The 23,603-nt window shown below is 47.4% G+C and overlaps 1 protein-coding gene across 2 annotated transcripts; it reads right to left on the bottom strand.

Annotated features, from left to right (window-relative positions):
• Nucleotides 1-41: 41 nt before the first annotated feature.
• Nucleotides 42-23,139, bottom strand: FLOT1 (flotillin 1). Of its 2 annotated transcripts, none has more exons than XM_035107777.3 (13): nucleotides 22,933-23,139; nucleotides 20,375-20,435; nucleotides 18,379-18,454; nucleotides 16,865-16,955; nucleotides 15,813-15,956; nucleotides 13,724-13,843; nucleotides 12,446-12,541; nucleotides 9,613-9,765; nucleotides 6,967-7,148; nucleotides 4,240-4,285; nucleotides 4,004-4,141; nucleotides 2,536-2,700; nucleotides 42-1,891 (listed from the first exon to the last, which is right to left on the bottom strand). In XM_035107777.3, the coding sequence occupies exons 2-13, from the start codon at nucleotides 20,415-20,417 to the stop codon at nucleotides 1,856-1,858; spliced, it is 1,290 nt and encodes a 429-aa protein (XP_034963668.1). In that variant the 5' UTR covers nucleotides 20,418-20,435; nucleotides 22,933-23,139; the 3' UTR covers nucleotides 42-1,855. The 2 variants fall into 2 exon arrangements, with proteins under 2 accessions (XP_034963668.1, XP_034963669.1); XM_035107778.3 differs by having other exon boundaries at nucleotides 42-1,888; nucleotides 22,933-23,066.
• Between the last annotated feature and the right edge of the window lie 464 nt (nucleotides 23,140-23,603).

A 23,603-nucleotide genomic window follows, 5' to 3' on the forward strand; every position in this document is an offset into this window, starting at 1 on the left:
ACACACACAGAGAGAGAGAGAGAGAGAGAGAGGCAGACACAGGCAGTAATCTTGGCTTTTATTATAAGCGGAGGATCTTGGTAGCAGAAAGGACGATGGGGCAACTCTTTCTCCTTGGCAAAGAGTTAGACAAGGCACGGTGCTGAGGCCTTACTACACAGCAAGCAGGGCAAGAGTTGGGGCAGGCACAACCAAGCGGCTTCTCTGTTAGGTACAGGGTCAAGGGTGCTCCATCCACAATCAAGCGTGCTTCCATCTCAGGAGTGAGCAGCATGCAAGCGAACATGATTTGCAGCACGAGGGAAGAGGGCAAAAAGCGACACAGTGAAGTCTGGCTACTCACAGCTCACTCTGGGAAGCTCAGACATGGCTCAAAACAGCTGAAATGTAAGGACAAGACCGGAGTCTGGCAGCAGAAAAGTGGGTGGGTGCGCTCGTTAAATGGTCTTTTATTAGGGTTACCCATTCTGAATGAAGCAAGAGCCGATTGTCTCTGTTTTGACAGCTTTCCTCAGAGGGCCAACCCACCTCACGGCAAGGATTGCCAAGGCAGATCTGAACGTAAGAGGCGAACCGTGTGGCGCAGGGTCCCCATGTCCCACTGCACTTGGAATGCTCTCCTTCAGGAAAGCTCCCTGCGTGCAGAAACCTAGCATGTCAAGGGGAAAGGCTAGGCCAAAGCCACAGCCAGGTTTCGGCAAGTGCCATAATCTTGGCTCAGAATCCACACTAGTAAAAGGACAGCAGCACCTGTCATCTTGATTGTGTATCCCACAAGCCCATACATGCACCCACCTCCTATTCCAGTCACAGGACTGGTGGCAACGTCGGCTTGTTCCTGAAGCTAACACAGATATAAGGCACAACCAGATGTTGATTTTAAAGGGGGGGGAGGGGAAATAAATACGCATTCATTAATACGCACCTACCAGAACAGCGTTTGGCCACCTGCCCACCATGCCAAAAGTAGTGCGGAATGTGCCTTTGACTTCATATACCTGTGGCTTAGTGCAGAGCGGCTGTAAACACATGCAAACCCTTGAAAAAACGAGATAGTGTGTGTGTGTGTGTGTTTTAAAAAAGTATAAAAGCAACAACAAAAGGGAGCAAGATTATTTGAATTTTGCCAAGTGGGGGGAATCTCAGCCATGCCCAAGTACTATGGCACAAAGGGAGAAAGGGTTGAATTAGCATGGGCATACATACACAGGAAAATATAAGTGGTTTTAGGTCTATGGAGCTAGCAAGAACTGTGTCCATGCCCAATGGCGTAGAACTGACCCTCTAAAACGTCTCCACTCGCAGAAGGCAGTTCCTTAGAACATCCACTGGACCCACCCTACATAAACTCGAAACACCTTGTTCGCAAAGCATCCAGCAACCAACCAACCTCTAAAGGGCAGGCCTTGGATTCCCCTTCCTCCCAGATTCCTCTTTGCTGCCTCCCCAGTAATTCCAGAAGCAGACCCTTCCTTAAATTCTCCAAGAAAGGTCACTAGCAGGAGGTACACATTGACCCGACGAGCTCAGGCAACAAAGCAAGGAAGTGGCGTCAGCGGTGCAGTTGGTGGGGAAACGAGAGCAAAAGAAGCATGGCGTGACAAGTGATAATGGGTGCCAGGGTGCTTACAAAGGTAACATTGGGGTTGACACTGGGAGACAGCAGGGTGACAGACCTCAGCAGTTTCAAGGATTGTTGGCCAACATGCAACAGTTCAGTCCATTAAAGGTTTGGCGATTACAGGAGGGCTCAGGATGGGGAAAGAACTTTCTATATGTGGACACATACAGATGATGAGGGTCATGTTCAGGAAGGATTTCCCCCTCTCCCTCCCCCTCCGCAAGTCTTCCGCATTCAGTTCATCCGTCTTGGCTTCTGCTGATTCATCTGCTGGAAAGACGGAAAAGACAAAGTGCGACAGAGTAAGCCATAGAAAAACGGGGAGTTAAGAAAAAGCACCCGGGGTTCCTCAAATTCCGCTCTCTCCTTGGATAACCAAGGAGCTGCGATTCAAAAACTCCCATCCCCACTATCTTCTTCCGCAGAATATGGCTCCCTGGTTCCCCTTGCTGGGGGAATGGGAGGGAGGGGTGCTGGGGAGAAAAGGGGCAGGGATAGCTCCTTACTCGTGCTTCAAAACGCCTTCCCGCTGCAGCTAGAAATGGACCAAGGCACCAGATTAAATATTCTCTCCCCCCTGCCCTCATCTAAGAATGAGTGGAGGCTGGTCCATTAGGGCAAATGGGGCACTACCCCACCAAGCTCAGCCACCTGCCTGCCTCCCCACTTACAATCTGCCCAAGAGGTGCTTTGGCTGTCAGCATTCTCCTCCTCAGCGTTGCCTAGGTAGAATTCAGCAGGGAGGGAGGAGAATGGGGAACAAAACCAAAAGTAGTTGGCTCCGCCCACTGTTGGCTCCACCCACCATTGGCTCTGGCTCCACCTACTCTGCCACCCTGCCTTCTACCTTCCGGTCTCAGGAGGTTGGGGAACCAGCCTCCCCTGTTAAGAACCTAACAGCTCTGGCTTGGTACCTGAGAGATGCTAACGCCAGTGAGTTTCTCCACGGTGTCAGGCAGCCTGCTCATGATTTCAAGCACCTCCCCCGTTATCTTGGCAGCCCCCATGTCCCCAGGTCCGCTCGATACCATGGTGATCTTCTTCACCGAAGTCAGGGGCTTGCTGATCTCGTCGGCCATCTGTCGGCAGAAGGAAACAGTAGAATACAGTCGTACCATGGATCCCGAACGCCTTGGAACTCGGACGTTTTGGCTCCCAAATGCCGCAAACCCAGAAGTGATTGTTCCGGTTTGTGAACGTTCTTTTGGAACCTGAACGTCCAATGGGGATTCCGCGGCTTCCGATTGGCTGCAGGAGCTTCCTGTAGCCAATCGGGAGCCACAATTTGGTTTGCAAACGTTTTGGAAGTCGAACGGACTTCTGGAACGGATTCCGTTCAACTTCCAAGGTATGACTATATGCACACTTACATGTGTGTATCTCTTTCTGTACACACACACACACACACACACACACACCGTATATTCCGGCGTATAAGACGACTGGGCACATAAGACGACCCCCAACTTTTTCAGTTAAAATATAGAGTTTGGGATATACTCGCCGCATAAGAAATACAACCCGGCGTATAAGACAACCCCCGACTTTTGAGAAGATTTCCCTGGGTTTAAAAGTACAGTGGTGCCTCGCTTAACGAATACCCTGCTTAACGAAATTTCCGCTTAACGAAAGGATTTTTCGAGCGGAGCTTGCCTCGCTAGACGAATGCGTTTTACGAAAAATTCATCTAGCGAATCGCGGTTTCCCATAGGAATGCATTGAAATTCAATTAATGCGTTCCTACGGGGGGAAAAAAGTCGAAAAAAATTCAGTGCATTCCTATGGGATTCGCTAGACAAATTTTTCGCTATAAGAAAAGACCCGTGGAACGAATTAATTTCGTCTAGCGAGGCACCACTGTAGTCTTATACGCAGGAATATACAGTATATCTTTTACTTTCTCTTTCTTTCTTTCTTTCTCTCTCTCTCTCTCTCTCTCATATTTGGCAGAGAATCCGGTAACTGGCACAAAACTGGACAGCTCTGCCAGAATCGTTAGCATCTGAACAGAACCAAGAACAAAAACAAACATCTAAGTTCTAGAACGCTGCAACATTTAGTTGATTAACAGATAATAATAAAAAAAGACTGGCTAAGAACATCTGATTGGTCAGCAGTTTAATACACACACACACACACACACACACACACACACGCACACGCACACATCAGAAGGATGTATAAACATGGCCCAAATAACTGGTCAGCAATTTCTATTTTTTACCAGAAGGAATTATAAAAAACGGAATTATACAAGAAACGGCAAACAGGTAACTAAAACCACTCCCTGGACCAGTTTGCTCTCTATCCTGCTGCCATTTCCAACACCTCCCGTATTTGTTTGAGGTATAGCGTCCACTTATTGAGAGAGCAGGGACTCACCTCCGGGATCTTCTCCAGAAGCATGTCAACCATGGCTACTTCCTGGTACTGCTGGAAGGCCTCTGCCTTCTTAGACATCTGCTCGGCATCAGCCCGGGCCTTGGCCTCGATAGCGAAGGCCTCAGCCTCACCCTTCACCTGAAGACGAGGAGCAAAAGGGACCGTGAGTTGGCTTCCATCCCTCCTGCCCGGAAACGTTCCTCCCACAACGCGGGGGGATGGGGACACACACTCACCCGGATGGCCTCTGCTTCAGCCTCCGCCTGCATGATCAGCTGTGTCCTGTCGGAGAAGAAAGAAGGAGGGTCTTCATCGCTGCCCCGTGCTCCCAACAGCCAAAAATAAGGGGGTATTATCCGCAACCTTTTTGCTTCACAAAACGGAGGTCAAAACCAGGAGGATTGAGGATATAGCGAGCTCAGGGTGTCAGGCTGCCCATTACATGGGAACGGTAGAAGTGTCACACTCTGAGCACACACAAAGTGTTGTTGTTGTTGTTGTTGTTGTTACTATTAATCTGTATACCACCCTTCATCCAAAGGATGGTTTATAGCATATCAGCATACCATACCTAAATATCAATATCTATCTATCTATCTATCTATCATCTATCTATTCTGTACAGAACTGTGTGTGTGCACATGCATGTAAGGATTTTTTGTGTTTTGTGTGTAATCTGGCAAAAAAGTAATTACAAATCTCAGGAAAAAGAACAGGTTGCTTGTTTGGGGGTGGGAACAGGTACAGTGGGGAGAAAAGCAGTTCTCCCTGCTCTGAATTGTGACTAGGCTGTAAATTAATATTTAAAGATTTTTTAAAAAAATAATTCTGAGGGGGCTTTTTACACACAAAACACACACACACCCAAGTTTATACGTATACAAATACTGATACACATTTGTAAATGACAGCTACTGAGCTGTACATTTTCACTGTGTGTTTTGTAATTGTTGAATACTGCTCTTTTAATATCATTAGAATATCATTAGATAAATAATACAATGCGCTAAGGAGCCCAGCTAGCCCAAGCCAGGGCAAAGGTTCCCACGAGCGCAGTGTGGCAGATTTCCACCCTGTACCCCCAACAAAGGTGACCTGGGAAGGGTCAGGAAAAACCCCCAGAACAGCAGGCAGAGGAAGGAGCAGAAGGGGAAGCTGGAAAGCTTGCTCTGACAGAACGATCGCTGTAGCGCAATACCGACTTCCTCCCATGGAAATGAAAAATATGCATTATATCCGTGTAAATGATACCATTCAGTGCCATCTATATCTCCGGGGGGCTTCTGCACCTGTTTTAGCGTCTGGCAAAAACAGAAGCAGCAGCTCTGGCTGCCTTTGCACAGGAAAAGATGGGGCACGCCCTGTGTTGAACTCAAGATGAACTGTTCCGGAAGCACATTTTGGTAGTCAAGATAACCCCACAATTAATTGGTAGTCATAGTAACCGTGAGCTCTTCGTTCTCGCAAGTGAGTGGGAAACAAACTGCGTACCATCAATAGATTGGTAGTCGCTGCAGAAATGAGCTCATAAATTATTATATTCCCATATAGTCTAATTGGGTTGCTTTGATGTTACGCTTATCTGGGGGACTGGAGTGCTGGGCTCTGAGCCGAGAAAAGGGGAGCTATCTGTAAAATTTGGGCATTTGCCACTTATGCCCTCACCTGGGCCAAACTGATGCCCTGGCCAAAGTGCTTTGTGTAGAAAGAGTATACAAACATTTGGTTGGGCAAACTATCTCCTTGCTGCAGCGTCCATCCTGCATCTGCAAAGGTTGGGAGACCTTGTAGGCTGATTTGCTCTACAGCTTTCTAATAAATAAATAAATAAAATAAGTAAGTAAGTTACAGGGAACCAGGCAGAGGGCCTTGTCAGTAGTGGCGCCCGCCCTGTGGAATGCCCTCCCATCAGATGTCAAAGAGAAAAACAACTACGTACCTGACATTTAGAAGTCATCTGAAGGCAGCCCTGTTTAGGGAAGTTTTTATTGGCTGATGTTTTAATGTATTTTTAATCTCCTGTTGGAAGCCGCCCAGTGTGGCTGGGGAAACCCAGTCAGATGGGCAGGGTATAAGTAATAAATTAATTAATTGATTAATTAATTAATTAATACCCTACCCATCTGGCAGGGTCTCCCCAGCCACTCTGGGCAGCTCCCAACAGAATATTAAAAACATAAAACATTAAAAGCTTCCCTAAACCAGTGTTTCTCAACCTTTTTTGGGCCACGGCACACTTGTTCCGTGAAAAAAATCACGAGGCACACCACCATTAAAAAAGTTAAAAAATTTAACTCTGTGCCACCCTATATTATAATTATGACTGTAAGAAACACTTGCCAAATATTGCTTTCCGGCGGGTCATTGTTGTATATTGGCGGCCGCCAGGCTCGTTTGCACTGAGCTTTGGGAAAGAGGAGGAGAAATATTGCTTTCCGGCGGGTCAGTGCTGTGTATTGGTGGCCGCCAGGCGCGTGACAATGCAAATCGCCCTTCTCATCGCGGCACGTCGCGGCACACCAGCCAGCGTCTCGCGGCACACTAGTGTGCCGCGGAACAGCGGTTGAGAAACGCTGCCCTAAACAGGGCTGCCTTCAGATGTCTTCTAAAAGTCAGATTGTTGTTTATTTCCTTGACATCTGAACAGAGGGCGTTCCACAGGGCGGGCGCCACTACCAAGAAGGCCCTCTGGCTGGTTCCCTGTAACCTCACTTCTCGCAAGGAGGGAACTGCCAGAAGACCCTCGGAGCTGGACCTCAGTGTCCGGGCTGGACGATGGAGGTGGAGACGCTCCTTCGGGTATACTGGGCCGAGGCCGTTTAGGGCTTTAAAGGTCAGCGCCAACACTTTGAATTGGAAACGTACTGGAAGTCAATGTGGTGGTTTCAACAATCCTCCTTTGGTATCCCTGCGCCCAACTACTCCCGGGAACCCTCCTTTGGGCCTGCGAACGCTGCCCGTACCTCTCAGCTTCCGCCAGTTTCTCCAGCCGGAAGCGCTCTGCCTCGGCGGGCTTCTTGACCTTCGCCTCCAGCTCGCGCTCCTTACGGATCATCTCCTGCTCCTGTATCTGAATCTGCTGGGCTCGCTCCACTACCAGCACCTGCATCTTCTCCTCCTCGATCTTCTGCTTCGTCTTGGCTACCTGCAGAGCATGGAAGAGACACAGGAGGGAGAGGCTTGGGGTCAGGGAGCAGCTGGCGAGGTTTGGTCAAGCAGGCAGTGCCTTGGAATCTGAACAGGTCAAGGCAGGAACCGGCAGCGGGCTGGCTGAGATGTAGCAGGAAACTACCGTTTAGCATGCCAAGAGTGACCCTTGGGCTAGTGTACTCCCTTCACCTGGTGTGGATGTGAGGACAAGTTCAGAGGTTGAACCATACTGCTTCTCCCAGGATTGTCTGAGCAGTTTTCTGCTTGACCTACGTTTTCTAGACGTGGCTCCAAGCTGTTTTCTCCTGGTCCCGCACCTTCACCAGGGAAAACCTGCTCTTTAGCTTTAAATTGGAGTAAATTGCAATCTGGAGAAAACCCCAGTTGCTGTTTGCTCCGACTGAGCACTAGAGTGTGGTTTTCCCAGGGGGGGGGGGGAGCAGCGAGACAAGAGGAAGTGGTTACTCTTAACTACATTTGGTGGAAACAAGCCAGCTTGAAAAAAATTCTCCTCTTTCTTTCTTTTCCTTCTCTCTTGCTTTCTCCTTCTTTAGAGCTCTCTTTTTCTTGCGTTTTCTCCCTTCTGACTTTGCTGTTTTATCTCAGTATATTATTAAGAGATATTTTGTAATGGGTATGTATTTCTGTGAACGGTATCTCTGAATAAATATCAACTTTAAAAAATGGATTGTTTTCACTAACTGTTAATTATGTATATTTTCAGTGACAAACATCACAAACCTAAAGAAGAAGCTGCGCCGATAACATTCCTACAAAAACAGAACAAATGGAAGGCAAGGAAAAGGGCATTTAGGCAGGATCTTTCTCGGCAAAGGAAAATGTTGAGATTTGGGGGATCATTCAGCAGAGAAGGGGCGGGCAGCCTTTTTCAATCCAGGGGCCACACTGCTTTGTGAGCAGCCTTGCGAGGGCCACATTCCCATAGTGGGCGGGGCCAGAGGCAAACAACACATGTGACTCTTACCTCTTGATAGCAGGCTACATTCCAGCCATGCAAAAAGTCAAGCGCGCGCGCACACACACACACACACACACTCGTACCTTGGATCCTGAAGGCCTTGCAAGTCGAATGTTTTGCCTCCCGAACGCTGCAAACCCAGAAGTGAGTGTTCCAGTTTGCGAAGGTTCTTTGGAACCCGAAAGTCTGATGAGGCTTCCGCGGCTTCCGATTGGCTGCAGGAGCTTCCTACAGCCAATCAGAAGCCATGCTTTGGTTTCTGAATGTTCTGGACGTCAAACAGACATCCAGAACGGATTCCGTTCGACTTCCAAGGTACGACTGTACCGTATTTACACAAATCTAACAAGCACCTTAATTTTCGCAACATAATTTGGCCAAAAAAAAGGTAAGCATTAGATTTGATGGCACATTTACATTCACCAGCAAATACTTTTTTCAAGGTTTCAAGGTTCTGAAAATTGAGGCGCACATTAGATTTGATGGTGTATTAGAATTGAGCAAATACGGTACATCTCTCTATGCAGGCGGGCGAGAGGCACTGAGTCACAGTTCAAGGACTCATTCCAGACAGGCAAAATAACTTAAGGAAGGATGGAGCAGGGCCGGGGTCTGAAGGGAAAGGGTGTGGACTGGGGAGGAGGCGGAGTCTTAGGGGCCAGACAGAGGGGCCTGGAGGGCCACACTCCCCCTGAGGTTCCCGGCCCCTGCAGTGGAGGAAGTGGGTTTCTAGCTACGTAAGAATAATTAAAAGTACAAGGCAATCAACTATTCTCAGGCAAAGTATCTCTGTAGGCTGACCAGATCTCTGCACCTCCAGGGGGAGGAAGTTCCAGAAAGCGGCCACCAACACTCCTGTGCAAGGTGGATTTGATTTAAATCAAATCGATTTAAATCACTAGTCAGTAAGACTCGATTTCAATCTCTTTTTTTTCACAAAAAGACTCACTCTTGCTGGTATAATCTTAATATTTACAACCAGATGAAGGTTTCATTTTTGGAATAATAAATTTTCAGAGTACTTTTTATAGTTGTAAGGTTTAATAAGTTAACTGTTTATATTTGGACAACTTTTATGTCGTGCTTTATTGGAGGGAGAAAAACAATCATTTCCTTAATAACAATTTAAACCATTTATTCAACTAAAACAATAACATTATAGCCTATGTATCCATGTTTGTTAACTGATGTGGTTAAACAAAAAAAAAAGAGACAAGTTTTAGCACACATGAAAAACTTAAAACAAATCCTTATTTCCTGATGAATAGCCTTTGCACTATAATGTAACTTAAATAGAAAGATTTTCTCTCCAAAAACATTTTATTTTAAAAATCCGATTTTTAAAAAATAAAAAAATCCGATTTAAATTTTAAAAGCCCAATTTTGATATATATATATATATGATTTTTACCCACCCTGCTCCTGTGACTTATTTCCCCGTCCTCTGCCTACCACCTTCCATAACTAAAGCTTGCCTCACCTGGAGCTGATAGGCCAGGTCGGACTCCGCTTTCCGCGTGTTCACCTCGTAATCGTACGTGGCCTTCTTCAGCTCGTAGTCCCGCTGGGCTTTGGCCATTTCTGTTTCACTCAAGTACTGAGCAGACAATTTCTCTTGCTTGGCCTTTGCTTCCTGCAGGCGGAAACAGGGGCGACAGCTCAGGGACAGAGCACATGATCTTTAATGATCAGTTTCGGACCCTCCACTTGCACGGGGTTAGATGGTTTAGCAACAGAAAGAGGCAACTGGATTTTTTCCCAAAAGACGGCTGGAAAGGAAACACCAGCCCGGGGGGGGGGGGGGGAATGGCTCACCTTTAACAAAACAGTAACAGCAAATAAAATGCTAGGGAACTTTTAAATGGGGGTGAGGCCCACCTTGGGAAAATGCTGACCTGGAAGAGAGATGCCTCAGGTGGCGAATTCCCAATGGGGATAGCGATGAGAGAAAAGTTCTTGCGATGGTCCCTCACAACATCACCAAGCAGGAGATCTCAGCCCTCTTTTCCACTCTCCTATTTGCACCATTTGAAAACTCCCAAGCTCCAAACAGCGGCACATTTCAAAATGCAGCGCAAGTGCCATATGGCCAACCCACATTTTGAAACACACATACAGTCGTAACCTTGGTTCTCGAACACCTTGGTACTCATACGTTTTGGCTCCCGAACGCCGCAAACCCAGAAATAAGTGTTCCGGTTTGCAAACCAAATGCTTTTCGGGAACCGAACATGTGACGCAGCTTCCGCTTGAGTGCAGGAAGTTCCTGCAGCCAATCGGAAGCCGTGCCTTGGTTTTGAAATGGTTTCGGGAGTCAAACCAACTCCCGGAATGGATTAAGATTGAGAACCAAGGTAGAACTGTACTTGTTTAGGTGAGTCATTGGTGTGTGTGTGTGTGTGTGTGTGTGTGAGAGAGAGAGAGAGAGAGAGAGAGAGAGAGAGAGAGAAAGAGTAGCATAGCGTTGGAGGAGGGCCTTTGCAAAATATCTCAGCTCCCCCACAGCGGCTGGGAAGGGCAATGAGGGGTGACACTTCTCTAGCGATTTACTTAAAAGTGTTTCTAAAGCACTTAAGTGTTTTTTTAAAAATTGCTGAAGCGGTATCCAAAAATAACATTGAAGCAATAAAGCGGGAATTCAGAAATAAAAGGGAATAATCTTATGAGTTAGGGAAAACCCAGAGGAAAAAATATGGGCAGAATTCACATAAGGAGCCTTGAGGAAGGACTTCTGCTTGCGCAATGGGGTAATAAGAATAAGGACCTTATTATTTAAACCCTGCCCATCTGGCTGGGTTTCCCCAGCCACTCTGGGCAGCTTACAGCATAAAATAGTAAAACATCAAGCATTGAAAACTTCCCTAAACACGGCTACCTTCAAATGTTTTCTAAAAGTAGTGTAATAATAAATAAATAAATAAATAAATAAATAAATAAATAAATAAATAAATAATAATAATATTTATACCCTGCTCATCTGGCTGGGTTTCCCCAGCCACTCTGGGAGGCTTCCAACAGAAGATTAAAATACAATAGCCCTTCAGCTATCAATAGTCCTTCAGCTATCAAAAGCTGTTTATCTCCTTGACTTCTGATGGGAGGGCATCCCACAGGGCGGGCGCCACCACTGAGAAGGCCCTCTGCCTGCTTCCCTGTAGCTTCACTTCTCGCAGTGAGGGAACCGCCAGAAGGCCCTCAGAGCTGAACCTCAGTGTCCAGGCTGAACGATGGGGGTGGAGATGCTCCTTCAGGTATACTGGGCCTTAAAGGTCAGCACCAACACTTTGAATTGTGCTTGGAAACGTACTGGTAGCCAATGTAGGTCTTTCAAGACCAGTGTTATATGGTGTCGGCGGCCGCTCCCAGTCACCAGTCTAGCTGCCACATTCTGGATTAGTTGTAGTTTCTGGGTCACCTTTAAAGGTAGCCCCACGTAGAGCACATTGCAGTAGTCCAAGTGGGAGATAACCAGAGCATGCACCACTCTGGCGAGACAGGTCCGTGGGCAGGTAGGGTCTCTACCAGATGGAGCTGGTAGACAGCCGCCCTGGACACAGAGTTGACCTGCGCCTCCATGGACAGCTGGGAGTCCCAGGCTGCGCACCTGGTCCTTCAGAGGCACAGTTACCTCATTCAGGACCAGGGAGTCCTCCACACCCACAGGCCCCGTCCCCCCAAAACTGTACTTCTTTCTCGTCAGGATTCAACCTCAATCTGGGCAGCTCCCAACAGAATATTATTAGTAATAATAATAATGATAATAAGCAATAAATAATGAAGCGTTAAAAACTTCCGTAAACATGGCTGCCTTCAGATGTCTTCTAAAAGTCAGATAGTTGTTTATCTCCTTGACAACTGATGGGAAGGCATTCCACAGGGAGGGTGCCACCACTGAGAAGGCCCTCCGCCTGGTTCCCTGTAACCTCACTTCTTGCAGTGAGGGAACTGCCAGAAGGCCCTCAGAGCTGGACCTCCGCGTCCGCTCTTAATGGTGGGGGTGGAGACGCTCCTAGAATACTGGGCAGAGGCTTTCCTCCCATCTCCTTTCACTGTACACCCCTGGAATTTTTCTCTGGGGATGGGAGAGGAAAATCCCACCCAAAGGCTTCACAAGATGTCTGAAGCAGCTAACAGGTGGTGGTTCACATATGGCAAGGGGGAAGGGCATTCCACAGCGCATGAGATAGAGCCAATCTTACAGAGCCGCTTTCCTACTTTCTGGTGGGCATCTCCAGAGTAAATAGAGAAAATCCTAAAAGACCAAGATTAGCAGGAGAGGCCGCTTCACTCTAAGGGCCTGGTCCCAGAGATACCTTGATGCCAGCATCCCTCTTCGCTTCGGCTTCTCCAATCCTGGCATCCTTCTGCACCTGAGCAGTCCGAGCTTTCCCCAGAGAGTGAAGATAATCCTACAGTTGGCCCAAGAGAAGGGGTTAATATTATGGCCAAGAAGTGCAAATATACCAAGGTGTATTTGACGCTGGAATTTGCAATATACTGATTACCACTTGAACTTTTTTTTAAAATGCCATTTTCATCCTGGTATGTAAGAATAACAAGAAGGAACACCCAGCAAAACCCTGGGTGCAGCGTTCGAATTCTCCCATTGCTCCAGGCACATTTTGCGACAGGGAATTTCATCCGCGTGAGCAGTTTCTGAGCTCTGTGCCTAAGATTTCCAATTAAATCTACAGAATGGATGGAAAGAAGGATTTTTTTCTGCCTCCCCACTTCCAGCTACTCTCTGAAGCCTGGAGAAGAGACCCTCTTGAGAATATTAGGGCGGTAAGCAGGGGAAGGACTAGACCATGTGAAAAAAAGAACATAATATTCTAACTGCAGTTCATTCATTTTTAAGCTTTGTATTCTTGTTATAAAAAAGCATGCCTAGACATTCTGTTGTTGCACCCATAACCAGGTTTAAGGTTCCATTTAGCTCCTAGCTTTCATATCTCAGTTTCTAACACTCCCTGGATGCCACCCTGGGCTCCTTTGGGAGGAAGGACAGGATTATATATATAAAATAAGAATAAATAAAACAAAACAAAGTAACATCTCGCAACAAAGCACAGAGGAAATAGAGAGCATTGCTTTGTTTCACCAGTGCCTCTGATGAAGTGGATATCGGGAAAAGTACTATTTTAGTGCACCATATAAATCCTCTCTTCTCTCGTTCTGCGTTGGTGCGTTATAGCATTAGGAAACGTTCCATATTCACTAACAAAAGAAATATGTTAAGGTTTTTATTGCTTATTGATTTTTGCCAATGGAATTCTAACCCCAGTCACTCTTTGGAAAGGGACAAAAGCCCCTGAAATTATATTGATATACCTAAAGCTAGTTCCTAGAGGGACAAAACAGTGGGAGGGAGAGAGCTGTTACCTTCATGCGGAAGAGGCCAAAGCTCAGAGGTAGAGTGTCTACCTAGCATGCAGAAATTCCCAGGTTCAATCCCTGGCATCTCCGGGTAGGGCTGGGGAAGAATTCTACCTGAAACTCTGGAAAGTTGCTGCTTTCAAAGCAGAGACTATACTGAGCTCTGGGTGGACCAGTGATCAGACTTGGTACAAGGCAGCTTCCTGTTTACTTACCTGGTCGTCGTGTATGTCTTTGAGGGTGTAGCTGACCACACTGATCCCCATGTTGACCAGGTCAGAGGAGGCAACTTTGAAGACCTGCTCGGAGAACTTCTTCCGGTCCTTGTATATTTCCTGATGGGTGAACAGAGACGGCAGAGGGTACAGGTGAAACTCGGAAAATTAGAATATCATCAAAAAGTGCATTTATTTCAGTAATGCAACTTAAGAGGTGAAACCAATATACAGCGGTACCTCGGTTTACAAACACAATTGGTTCCGGAAGTCTGTACTTAACCTGAAGTGTACTTAACCTGAAGTGTACTTAACCTGAAGTGTACTTAACCTGAAGCGTACTTAACCTGAAGTGAACTTTCCCACTGAAAGTAATGGAAAGTGGATTAATCTGTTCCAGACGGGTCCACGAAGTACTCAACCTGAAGCGTACTTAACACAAAGTATGAGTGTAATTGGTTCCAGAAATCCGTACTTAACCTGAAGCGTACTTAACCTGAAGCGAACTTTCCCATTGAAAGTAACGGAAAGTGGATTAATCCAGACAGGTCCGCTGAGTACTTAAACTGAAAAATACTCAAACCGAGGCGTACTTAAACCGAGGTATGACTGTATGAGATAGATGCATGACATGCAAAGCAAGATATGTCAAGCCTTTATTTGCTGTAATTGTAATTATTTGTTGTTAGGCGGGTCAATTATAAATGGAATGTAACTAATGAAATGGAATGTAACTAATAGCGATGCTTATTTTTGTTTATTTTTGTATTATTGTAGCTATTTGTTTTGTTACTGTGGAATTTCCAAAAGAAAGCATTTGTAAAACTTAAAAGAAAAAGAAGAAATAATAAGTTGCATTACTGAAATAAATGCACTTTTCGACGAGTTTCACCTGTATTATACCCGGAGAGGGAAAAGCAGTCAGGAACAGGAATCGAGTCCTAGACTTGCCCACCTTTCCACCCCAACAGGGTCCATTTATTTCAGATTTCCAGGACTTGGTCACTTCCTACAACCACTCACAATTCCAACCTGATAATTGCCACCTGCCCAGATTTTAACTTGTCTGAATTAATTTTAAGATGTATTTTAATTAACTGATGTCTATTTTTATGCATGTTGTGTTGTTTTTATGATGTTAGCCGCTCTGAGCCCGGTCTTGGCTGGGGAGGGCGGCATACAAATAAAAACATCGTTATTATTCTTATTAGTAGTAGTAGTAGTACAAAAGCAGTTGCTTCTGCAGAGTATCTAAAGGGCTGTTACATAGCGGGGAATGGAGCGAGCTTGTTTTGTCCCGCTCTGGAGGAGAGGACCTGAACCAACGGGTTCAAGTTACAAGAAAAGGGATTCCGACGAAACATCAGGAAGAACTTTCTGATGTTTAGAACAGTGAGAACTGTTCCGCAGTGGAACGGACTCCATCGGGAGGTGGTGGACTCTCCTTCCTTGGAGGTTTCTGAGCAGAGGTTGGATGGCCATCTGTTATGGATGCTATAGTTGAGATTCCTGCATTGCAGGGGGTTGGACTAGAGGTCCCTCGGGGATCCCTTCCAACTCTGCAATTCTATGAGACACCTGGAAACTCTTAAAGCAGGCTTCCTTATCATTGATGGTAATGCTTGTTGGGCATGGTGGTAGATGTAGTCCCAAAGCCCCACCAGGTTGGGGGAATGAAGATAAAGTCCCATCTACATGGCTGGAACAAGGGCACCCAAGCCAGTGTGGTGTAGTGGTTAAGAGCGGTGGACTCATAATCTGGGGAACCGAGTTCGATTCCCCGCTCCTCCACGTGCAGCTGCTGGGTGACCTTGGGCTAGTCACACTTCTCTGAAGTCTCTCAGCCTCACTCACCTCACAGAGTGTTTGTTGTGGGGGAGGAAGGGAAAGGAGAATGTTAGCCCCTTTGAGACTCCTTTGGGTAGTGATAAAGTGGGATATCAAATCCAAACTCCTCCTCTTCTTCTTCTTGATGCGGGTAACACCACACATTTCCCAGCAGGGGGCAGCATGGTGTATACACAGTGACCCAAACTCATCCCTTCCAGCAGAGGGCAGCAAAGATTGAACATATTCTGGCAGAACTCACCTCTACGGTCATGTGGGCCATGATGGCTCTCTGGTGCCCCTCTAGGGTCTCCAAAGCAATCTGGGCAATCTCGAGCTCAGATTTGCCCAGGAACATCTGGCAAGCAGCTGACAGCATCTCCTTGTTCTGTCCCTGAATCTTCACCTATGTTGGGGGTGGGGCGGAAAGAGAAGAAAGCTAAGAGAAAGGAAGACACCCCCTCCTTAAGTTCCCTAACAATTCTCACATCCTGTTTTAGGTAATTGTCAGACTGGAGACATTTTCCCTTTAAGAGGAAGAGCCGTTTCTGGAATTACTGCATGCAGGGAGCTTCTGTAGCCCAGCACATCTTGCTTTTTGCTAGCCATTAAGCTGGAGGAAATTTAATTCAGCAAACATCAGCACAAGACCGGCATCATGCCCTAGCATTTATTTAGATGATTGTATGCTGCGCCCTTTCGCAAGCCACAGGCTGGTTTGCAACAAAGGCAAATGAAAAAAAACCCAGAACGCAACACAGTTCTTAAAATACAGACTGCAGGCTGATGTGGAAGAAGTGTGGTTTTGCAAGTATTTGGGTCCCAGGCTGTAATGCTAAACTTCGAATCCCCCCCCCCCCCGCCAATTTTGTGAGGGCCGGGGAAAGAGCTGAGGCAAGTTTTGGAAAGAGGAGGAAGAGAAAGGAAATTAAACTGATCCCCTGCAGGGGGTGGGGGCAGATCTGTGGCTGGGAAACCAAGCCGGATGGGCGGGGTAGAAATAATAAATTATTATTATTATGAGAGGAATATAAAATTGTTCCAATGGAGGAAATCAGAAATGGCCTTTTCCTACAGAACGGGGGTGGGCAACCCGCGGCCCTCGGCTGAATTTCATGTGGCCCTTGGCCAAGTTTCCTGCAGGAAAAATGGTGCATGCGTGTGACAGAATGAAGATAGAAGGGAGCTGTCCCGAAAAGGCGGCCCACCCACATTTTGATTCAGCCCAGGCCACTGCCAGCATAGGCCCCCTTCCTCTCAGCAGATGAAATGTTCCAATTAAAAGGGAAACAAAGCATGCTGGGAAATGGTTACCTGCGCAATGCCAGTGACGGAGATGGGGACTCCGTGTCGGGTGTATACTTTTTCACTCTTCACATTCAGGGTCAGAGTATTCAGTGAGATCCTGCAGGCAATGGGAAGGGGAAGGAGAGGGTGAATAAAGAAGAGGAAGACACATACACACACGGATTTCTCAGTGGTGACCTGGACCTGCCTTCCTGCGAAGGCCAAGCCAGAGGGACTCAAGGTGGCGACCTCCAGATGTTGCTAGACTACAACTCCCACAACCCCTGTGTATTGGCTACGCCGGCCGGGGCTTCTGGGAGTTGTAGTCTAACCACATCACCCTGGCTATCCCTGGGCCTAAGGTTGCCCGTCAGATATATATTGCTGGCACGGCCAACATGGCACGACATGGCACTTCTACTCCTTGCTTAGTCCAAAGGCCTCTTTAACTGACTGTCCTTCACTTTCACAGGTTTTGTCCCCCAATTGTAGACACCAGGGATGGATGGATTGAGCACAACCACCTCACAACAACCCGGTGAGGTGGGTTGCACTGTTCAACTTCTCTCCTGCCATTTCTTCTATGCAAACTGCATCCTTCCCAGAATCCCTTGGCGGCAGGCCAAATCTTGGCTTAGATCTAAATCTTGGCTTAGATGTAACTGAAAGACACATCTCTTTACAGGCGGCAGTTTTCATTTTTCTGGCGCTCTTTTAAGCACAAGAATTCAGTGCACAATCTAACAGGCAGAGTGATGTTTGGATTTGAGAATTTAAATTGTTGTTGTCTGAGCCGGGTGTGTGTGGAGGAGAGCTTGTTTCTAGCCCTCAACAGAAACTGTTTCTAGCCCTCAACAGAAACTCAGAAGATGCCGTTTCTAAGTGCATATTTTTGGTGAAAGAAACTACAGTGTGCAGGAGCGGAGTAAACAAAAGCCATTGTGTTGCAATATTTGAGCTTTCTGACTCTGACTGGGGAGACTTGAACTCAGCCAGGTTTTGTGCATGGGTGGCGCTGCAGTCTAAACCATTGAGCCTCTTGCTGATTGGAAGGTCGGTGGTTCAAATCCCTGCGACAGGGTGCACTCCTGTTGCTCTGTCCCAGCTCCTGCCAATCAAGCAGTTCGAAAGCACACCAGCGCAAGTAGATAAATTGGTACCGCTGCGGTGGGAAGGTAAACAGCATTTCCATGCGCTTTGGCTTCCGTCGCGGTGTTCCATTGCACCAGAAGCGGCTTTGTCATGCTGGCCACATGACCCGGAAAGCTGTCTGTGGACAAACGCCAGCTCCCTCGGCCTTAAAGCGAGAAGAGTGCCGCAACCCCATAGTCGCCTTTGACTGGACTTAACCGTCCAGAGGTCCTTTAACTTTTAGCGCACGGTAGTGCTTTAAATGTATGGAGCAGATGAGGCCTTACTGGTGTCCTCCAGAGAAGGGACTCAAGATCCAGGTAGGACAGGAATATGTTCATGTTAGCAGCAGCCTTGTTGCCAAAGCCCCCTTGTCCCTCCCAGGGGTGTGCTGCCCCAGAAGAACTCACCTCTGGATCTGCTGAATACATGGCAATACAAACACGCGTCCTCCAGCTATCATGACAGGGGGACTGCGGCAGAAACCTGAGGGAAAAAAGGTTGAATTGATGCACCTTAATGCAACACACCAAAATCACTGACGTAAAGGGGCCTCCTATAGTGGTACCTTGGTTCTCAAACGCCTTGGTACTCAAACACTGCAAAGCTGGAAGTAAGTGTTCTGGTTCGCGAACGTTTTTCGGAAGTCGAATGTGCCCTGTTTGGAGTGTTACGCTTCTGATTTGAGTGCCACACTTCCAGCAAACATCCACTCTCATGATTCCAACAATCTCTGCTGGAATGTATAAACACAGTCTTGTGAGAGGAATATAAACCCAACAACGCTCAGGTCTGTCTGTTTTTGCTACTTATTTTGCGTTTTTGTTTTTGAGGCTTTTATTTGTTTTGGTGACTGGGACTGTGTGGAACCCAGTTCAGCTACTGACTGATTGATTGCGTGACTGCAGTACATTGATTATTGCTTTCACTTTTGGGTCAATGGTCTTGTTAGATAATAAAATTCATGTTAACTTGCTGTTTTAAGGGTTGTTTTTAAAAGTTTGGAACCAATTAATCCATTTTGCATTACTTTCTATGGGAAAGGGTGCCTTGGTTTGGAATGCTTTGGTTTTGGAACGGAGTTCTGGAACAGGTTAAATTTGAGAACCAAGGTACCACTGTACTTCCAAGAAAACAACAACCCTGCTTGTTTATGATCAGGGGCAGAGAGGAGGAGGAAAGAGAGAGAATCATAGAATTGTAGAGCTGGAAGGGACCTCGAGGGTCATCTAGTCCAACCCCCTGCAATGCAGGAATCTCAGCTAAAGCATCCATGACAGAGGGCCGTCCAAGCTCTGCTTAAAAACCTCCAAGGAAGGAGAGTCCACAGCCTCCCGAGGGAGAGTTCCACTGTCAAACAGCAAATGAAAACTGCAATAGGATTCCCTGGAAAACCCTAAGCAGGGTGGTTGGAAAAATGGAAGCGGGGGGGGGGGGGGAACCCAAGCCCCAAAATTATTCTGGTGTGAATGGATGGAAGGGCAGAACTACAGCCTGTTTTGAAATACGGTACCTTCTGTAAAGGGACGCGGGTGGCGCTGTGAGTTAAACCACAGAGCCTAGGGCTTGCCGATCAGAAGGTCGGCGGTTCAAATCCCCGCGACAGGGTGAGCTCCTGTTGCTCGGTCCCAGCTCCTGCCAACCTAGCAGTTTGAAAGCACGCCAAAGTGCAAGTAGATAAATAGGTACCGCTACAGCGGGAAGGTAAATGGCGTTTCCGTGTGCTGCTCTGGTTCGCCAGAAGCGGCTTTGTCATGCTGGCCACATGACCCGGAAAGCTGTCTGTGGACAAATGCCGGCTCCCTCGGCCTTAAAGTAAGACTCGTACTGCTCCGAGATTGGGGTGGCATGAAATAATATAATAGTGGGACCTACTATAATATATTACCTTCACCAGTGGGAAAGAATACGGTTTAAAAGAACAGAGAAAGAGACCTAAATGCAGACACACGCTGCCTGCTAGCCTTCCTCATGCAGCATTTTGTCTTATTTAATACCCTGCCCTCAATCTGAACTCTTACAGGCCAGCGTACAAAACAAAAGAGTACTGAAAAGAAATCAAAATATAATCGGAGCAGCAGAATATAACCAGATTAACTCAATTAAAAGGCTGTGAATAAATCATTTTAAAAGGCTGTTATAAGCTCAAGGAAGCCCACATACAGCAGAAATAGAAAAGAAATCAAGTAGGGAAAAGAAATCCAAGGAGACAAGAAATTCCCCAAAAAACCTCTTCAGCAGAGATGGAGTGTCCTCAATCACCATGTGATAATGAGTATCAGAGGGAGAGGCTAGAACACTGCTGGAACACTGAAGAGGCATGTTCCACGCTGCAACATTTTGTTGCAGGTCCCAGGCGAACCCACCTCTTTGGTAAGAGGGAGGAAGAGGAAGTGTAGAACTCACCTGAGACAACCATGGCCTCATTGGGGCCACAGGTAAAGAACATCCTGAAGCCTGGGGGGGTCTGGAAAGGAAAAAGTAACATGGATTATTTCCATGGAGACCCGCCATTCAGCTCTCCTCCATTATGCTGCTTTCCGGCCTCCCAAATGTACCAACTTGCCCACTCAGCTTAAATTGGGCCTGGAAATAAACTCAATACAATTTTGTCCCAGGGGAGAATGAGTGTGCAGCGAAGGCCAAAATGAAAGTTAAGGCTTGGCTTAACTTAAGCTCAGCTTTAAAGACAGCGTCGCAAGAATTGCCAAGCTGGATCACACCAAAGGCTGGATCAGACCAAAGGTGGCTTTTAAAGTTGTTGCAACAGGGACTTATAGATTCATTAGAGGTGTATTCGATACTCCTCAATTCAGAAATGGCTGAATTCACTAATGGAACTCGCACTCCTAGGAGACTCGACCAATGTGATCTGGGTAGACCATGATTTGGATCGGATCGTGTGATCCCTTTTCAACGGTTTCCGAGAGCTGCGGGGCTGTTTGGTAACGGTTTTGCTTCCTTGTTGTCTAAAAACCTCCAGAACGGTTTATTCTGTCACCCACAACCTGGAACAGGGTTGCAATTGGAGCCTTGAACACAACACAGCAAGTTGCCCTGGGACTTGCCAATGTTCCATTGCTCTCAGAGGTAACTATATGGGGGGGGGGCATGCAAAATCTGGAGCCAGCAATGTAAAATGTGTAAAAACAAGCAAGCAAGCACACAAACAAACAAACAAAGAAAGAAACAAACAAACGGAAAACACTGTTAAATAAAGAGAGGCAGTACAGCTGCCCTTGAGTGGCATTGTTCCATGTAGACCTGGAAAGAACCAGAATTGTGCAGCCACAGGTGAGTGCTGGGCGGTTGTTGTTGTTGTTGTTGTTGTTGTTTTTGGGGGGGGACTTTTTGGCTTCCATGGGGCAATGGTGAAGCCCAGCAGGCCTGAGACCACCACAGCCTCGTGGGTTGACTTTTGTACTCAAGGACACGTCCCAAAATCTTCTGCGCCTCCCGGGAGTTGCAGTGGGTCCTACAGAGGCTTCCTGACGTGGAAAAGGTTAATCCTTTTCGGGCAGGAAGCCCGGAAAAGCAAGACTTCTATGGGCGCATCTCAAAAAAAAAGCTGCAAGCAGAGGAATACAGCTGGAGACTTGGGAGTGCAGGAATGCCTGCAAGGAGAGGTCGGGTTTGCATGGAGATCCCCGGGCAACTCTTTGAACATTTGCTTGTTCAGGAGGCCATCTGATCATGCCTTTTGGGGAGGGTGTCTGGGCAGGCTGATAGGGAGGCAGAGGCTTCGTACAACATATGTCTAAAGCGTGCACACACACACACACACCCTGCCAAAAAACTAATAGTAATCCTGGGAACTGTAGTTTGCTAAGGGCGCTGGGAATTTTAGCTCTCTGTGGGGCAAACAACAGCCCACAGGATTCTTTGGGTGAGTGCAAGGGAGGTGTGCATTAAATGTATGGAGTAGGCAGCCAGACTACTCTGGCCCCAAGCTGTTCCTGTTGCATTTATATTCCACGTGTTCTCCAAAGAGCTCGCTCAAGACGGTGTACACCCCCCGCTTTATCCCCACAACAACCCTGCAAGGTAGGTTGGGCAGGCAGAGGGTGACTGGCTCCCAGTCAACCAGTGAGCTGAGTGGGGTCTTGAACCCTGGTCTGCCAGGTCCTAGTCTAGGGCTCTAACCACTACACCAAGGGATGTTGTATAGGGAAGCTGACACTGCTGGGACTGTCCGCATGGGCCAGGGGGTCAGGGATAATGGGAGCGGCAATCCCATACGGCCACACACACCTGCCCTGTAGGGCTTTGAAAGGAATCACAGAATTATAGGATGGCAGAGGTGGAAGGGACCCCCCGAGGTCATCTAGCCCAACCCCCCTTGCAATGCGCAGAAAGCGCCAGCACCTTGAATTGAGCTGAACTGGATCGGACAGTGAAATCAGCACAGCTGTCCTTTGATCCTGTTTCCGGGCAGCTACACAACAACGCATTACAGGAGAACCACACACACACCGGCCTTCGACAGCTTCTCAATTCATGCTACATGCAAGAATCCTAGCATTTCCCCGCTTCCCAAAAAAACAGACCACACTTGTTTAGTAAATGCTTCCAAAGGTCGCCTCGGGCTGTGCATTCGCTCCGGGTGCGGCTATGTTATTTATTTCCCTTGAAAAGGTGTAATTATTCGGACTGCTGTTGCACACTGCGCTGGGGCGCTTTTGAAGCTTTCCTAAGGCGGGAGCACGGTGAGGACTAGCGGGTTGAGGCGAGATATGCAGGACCGGGGGGTGGGGGGTGGATGGGGAGGGCAGGAGGTGCTCTCCAAAGAAAAACAACAACAACAAGGCCAGCAGGGCCCGGGCCGTAATTATAGATATATACATGCATGCTTTTAAAAAAAAAAAAGATTGCAAAGGCGAAATCCCAATGCACGAGGGAGCGTGTGGGTTCTTGCCAGCCTCGCACCCGCTTTGCAAATCGGCGCCCCCTTCTCACTCACTCACCCGCTCGCCCGCTGCAGCTGAATCTCCAAGGCGGCTTGTTTCTTCCTGCCTCCGACAGGCACACCCTTCCTGGCTCTCTGACACCACCACTTTCCCATCAGCCCGCAGTGTGCTTTCTCTCTCTCTCCCCCAAATTCGCCGGCAGGAGCGCACCGAGGATTTGCAGCCCCCTGCTGGCTGCTACCTCGCAGTTGCAGGCGCTGCTGAGAGACAAGAGACCACAGGGCAAGGAAAGCTCTTTGCTTTGGGGTGGGGTTTTTTTTGGGGGGGAAGCTTCTGTTCAGTTTGATTAGACGCACGCGCTCTAACCAACTGAGCCATTAAGATTTGGTCAATTTTTTTTTTAAAAAAGAGTGCAACTTAAAGGATGCACAGCAGGCAGAAAACCAACAGGTACGGCTTTGTTTAAAACTGGGACAGACTCTCTGCTGCACAACAGGCGGGAAAACAAACAGGTCAAGCTTTGCTTTAAAATTGAGACAGGTGGGCTCCGTGCCTTTAATGGCTGCAGGGGGACCTTTACCTTTTACAGGCGGGTAAACAGCAGGTCGAGCTTTGTTTTTGCAGTACTGAGCTCCAGATAACCGTTTTTTAACATCCCTAGCTTAGTAGAACAGGGAACGCAGGTGGCGCTGGGGTCAGTGGTTCGAATCCCTGCGACGGGCTGAGCT

Source organism: Zootoca vivipara, chromosome 2 (assembly GCF_965207765.1).
Source record: "Zootoca vivipara chromosome 2, rZooViv2.hap1.1, whole genome shotgun sequence".
Classification (NCBI taxonomy): domain Eukaryota; kingdom Metazoa; phylum Chordata; class Lepidosauria; order Squamata; family Lacertidae; genus Zootoca; species Zootoca vivipara.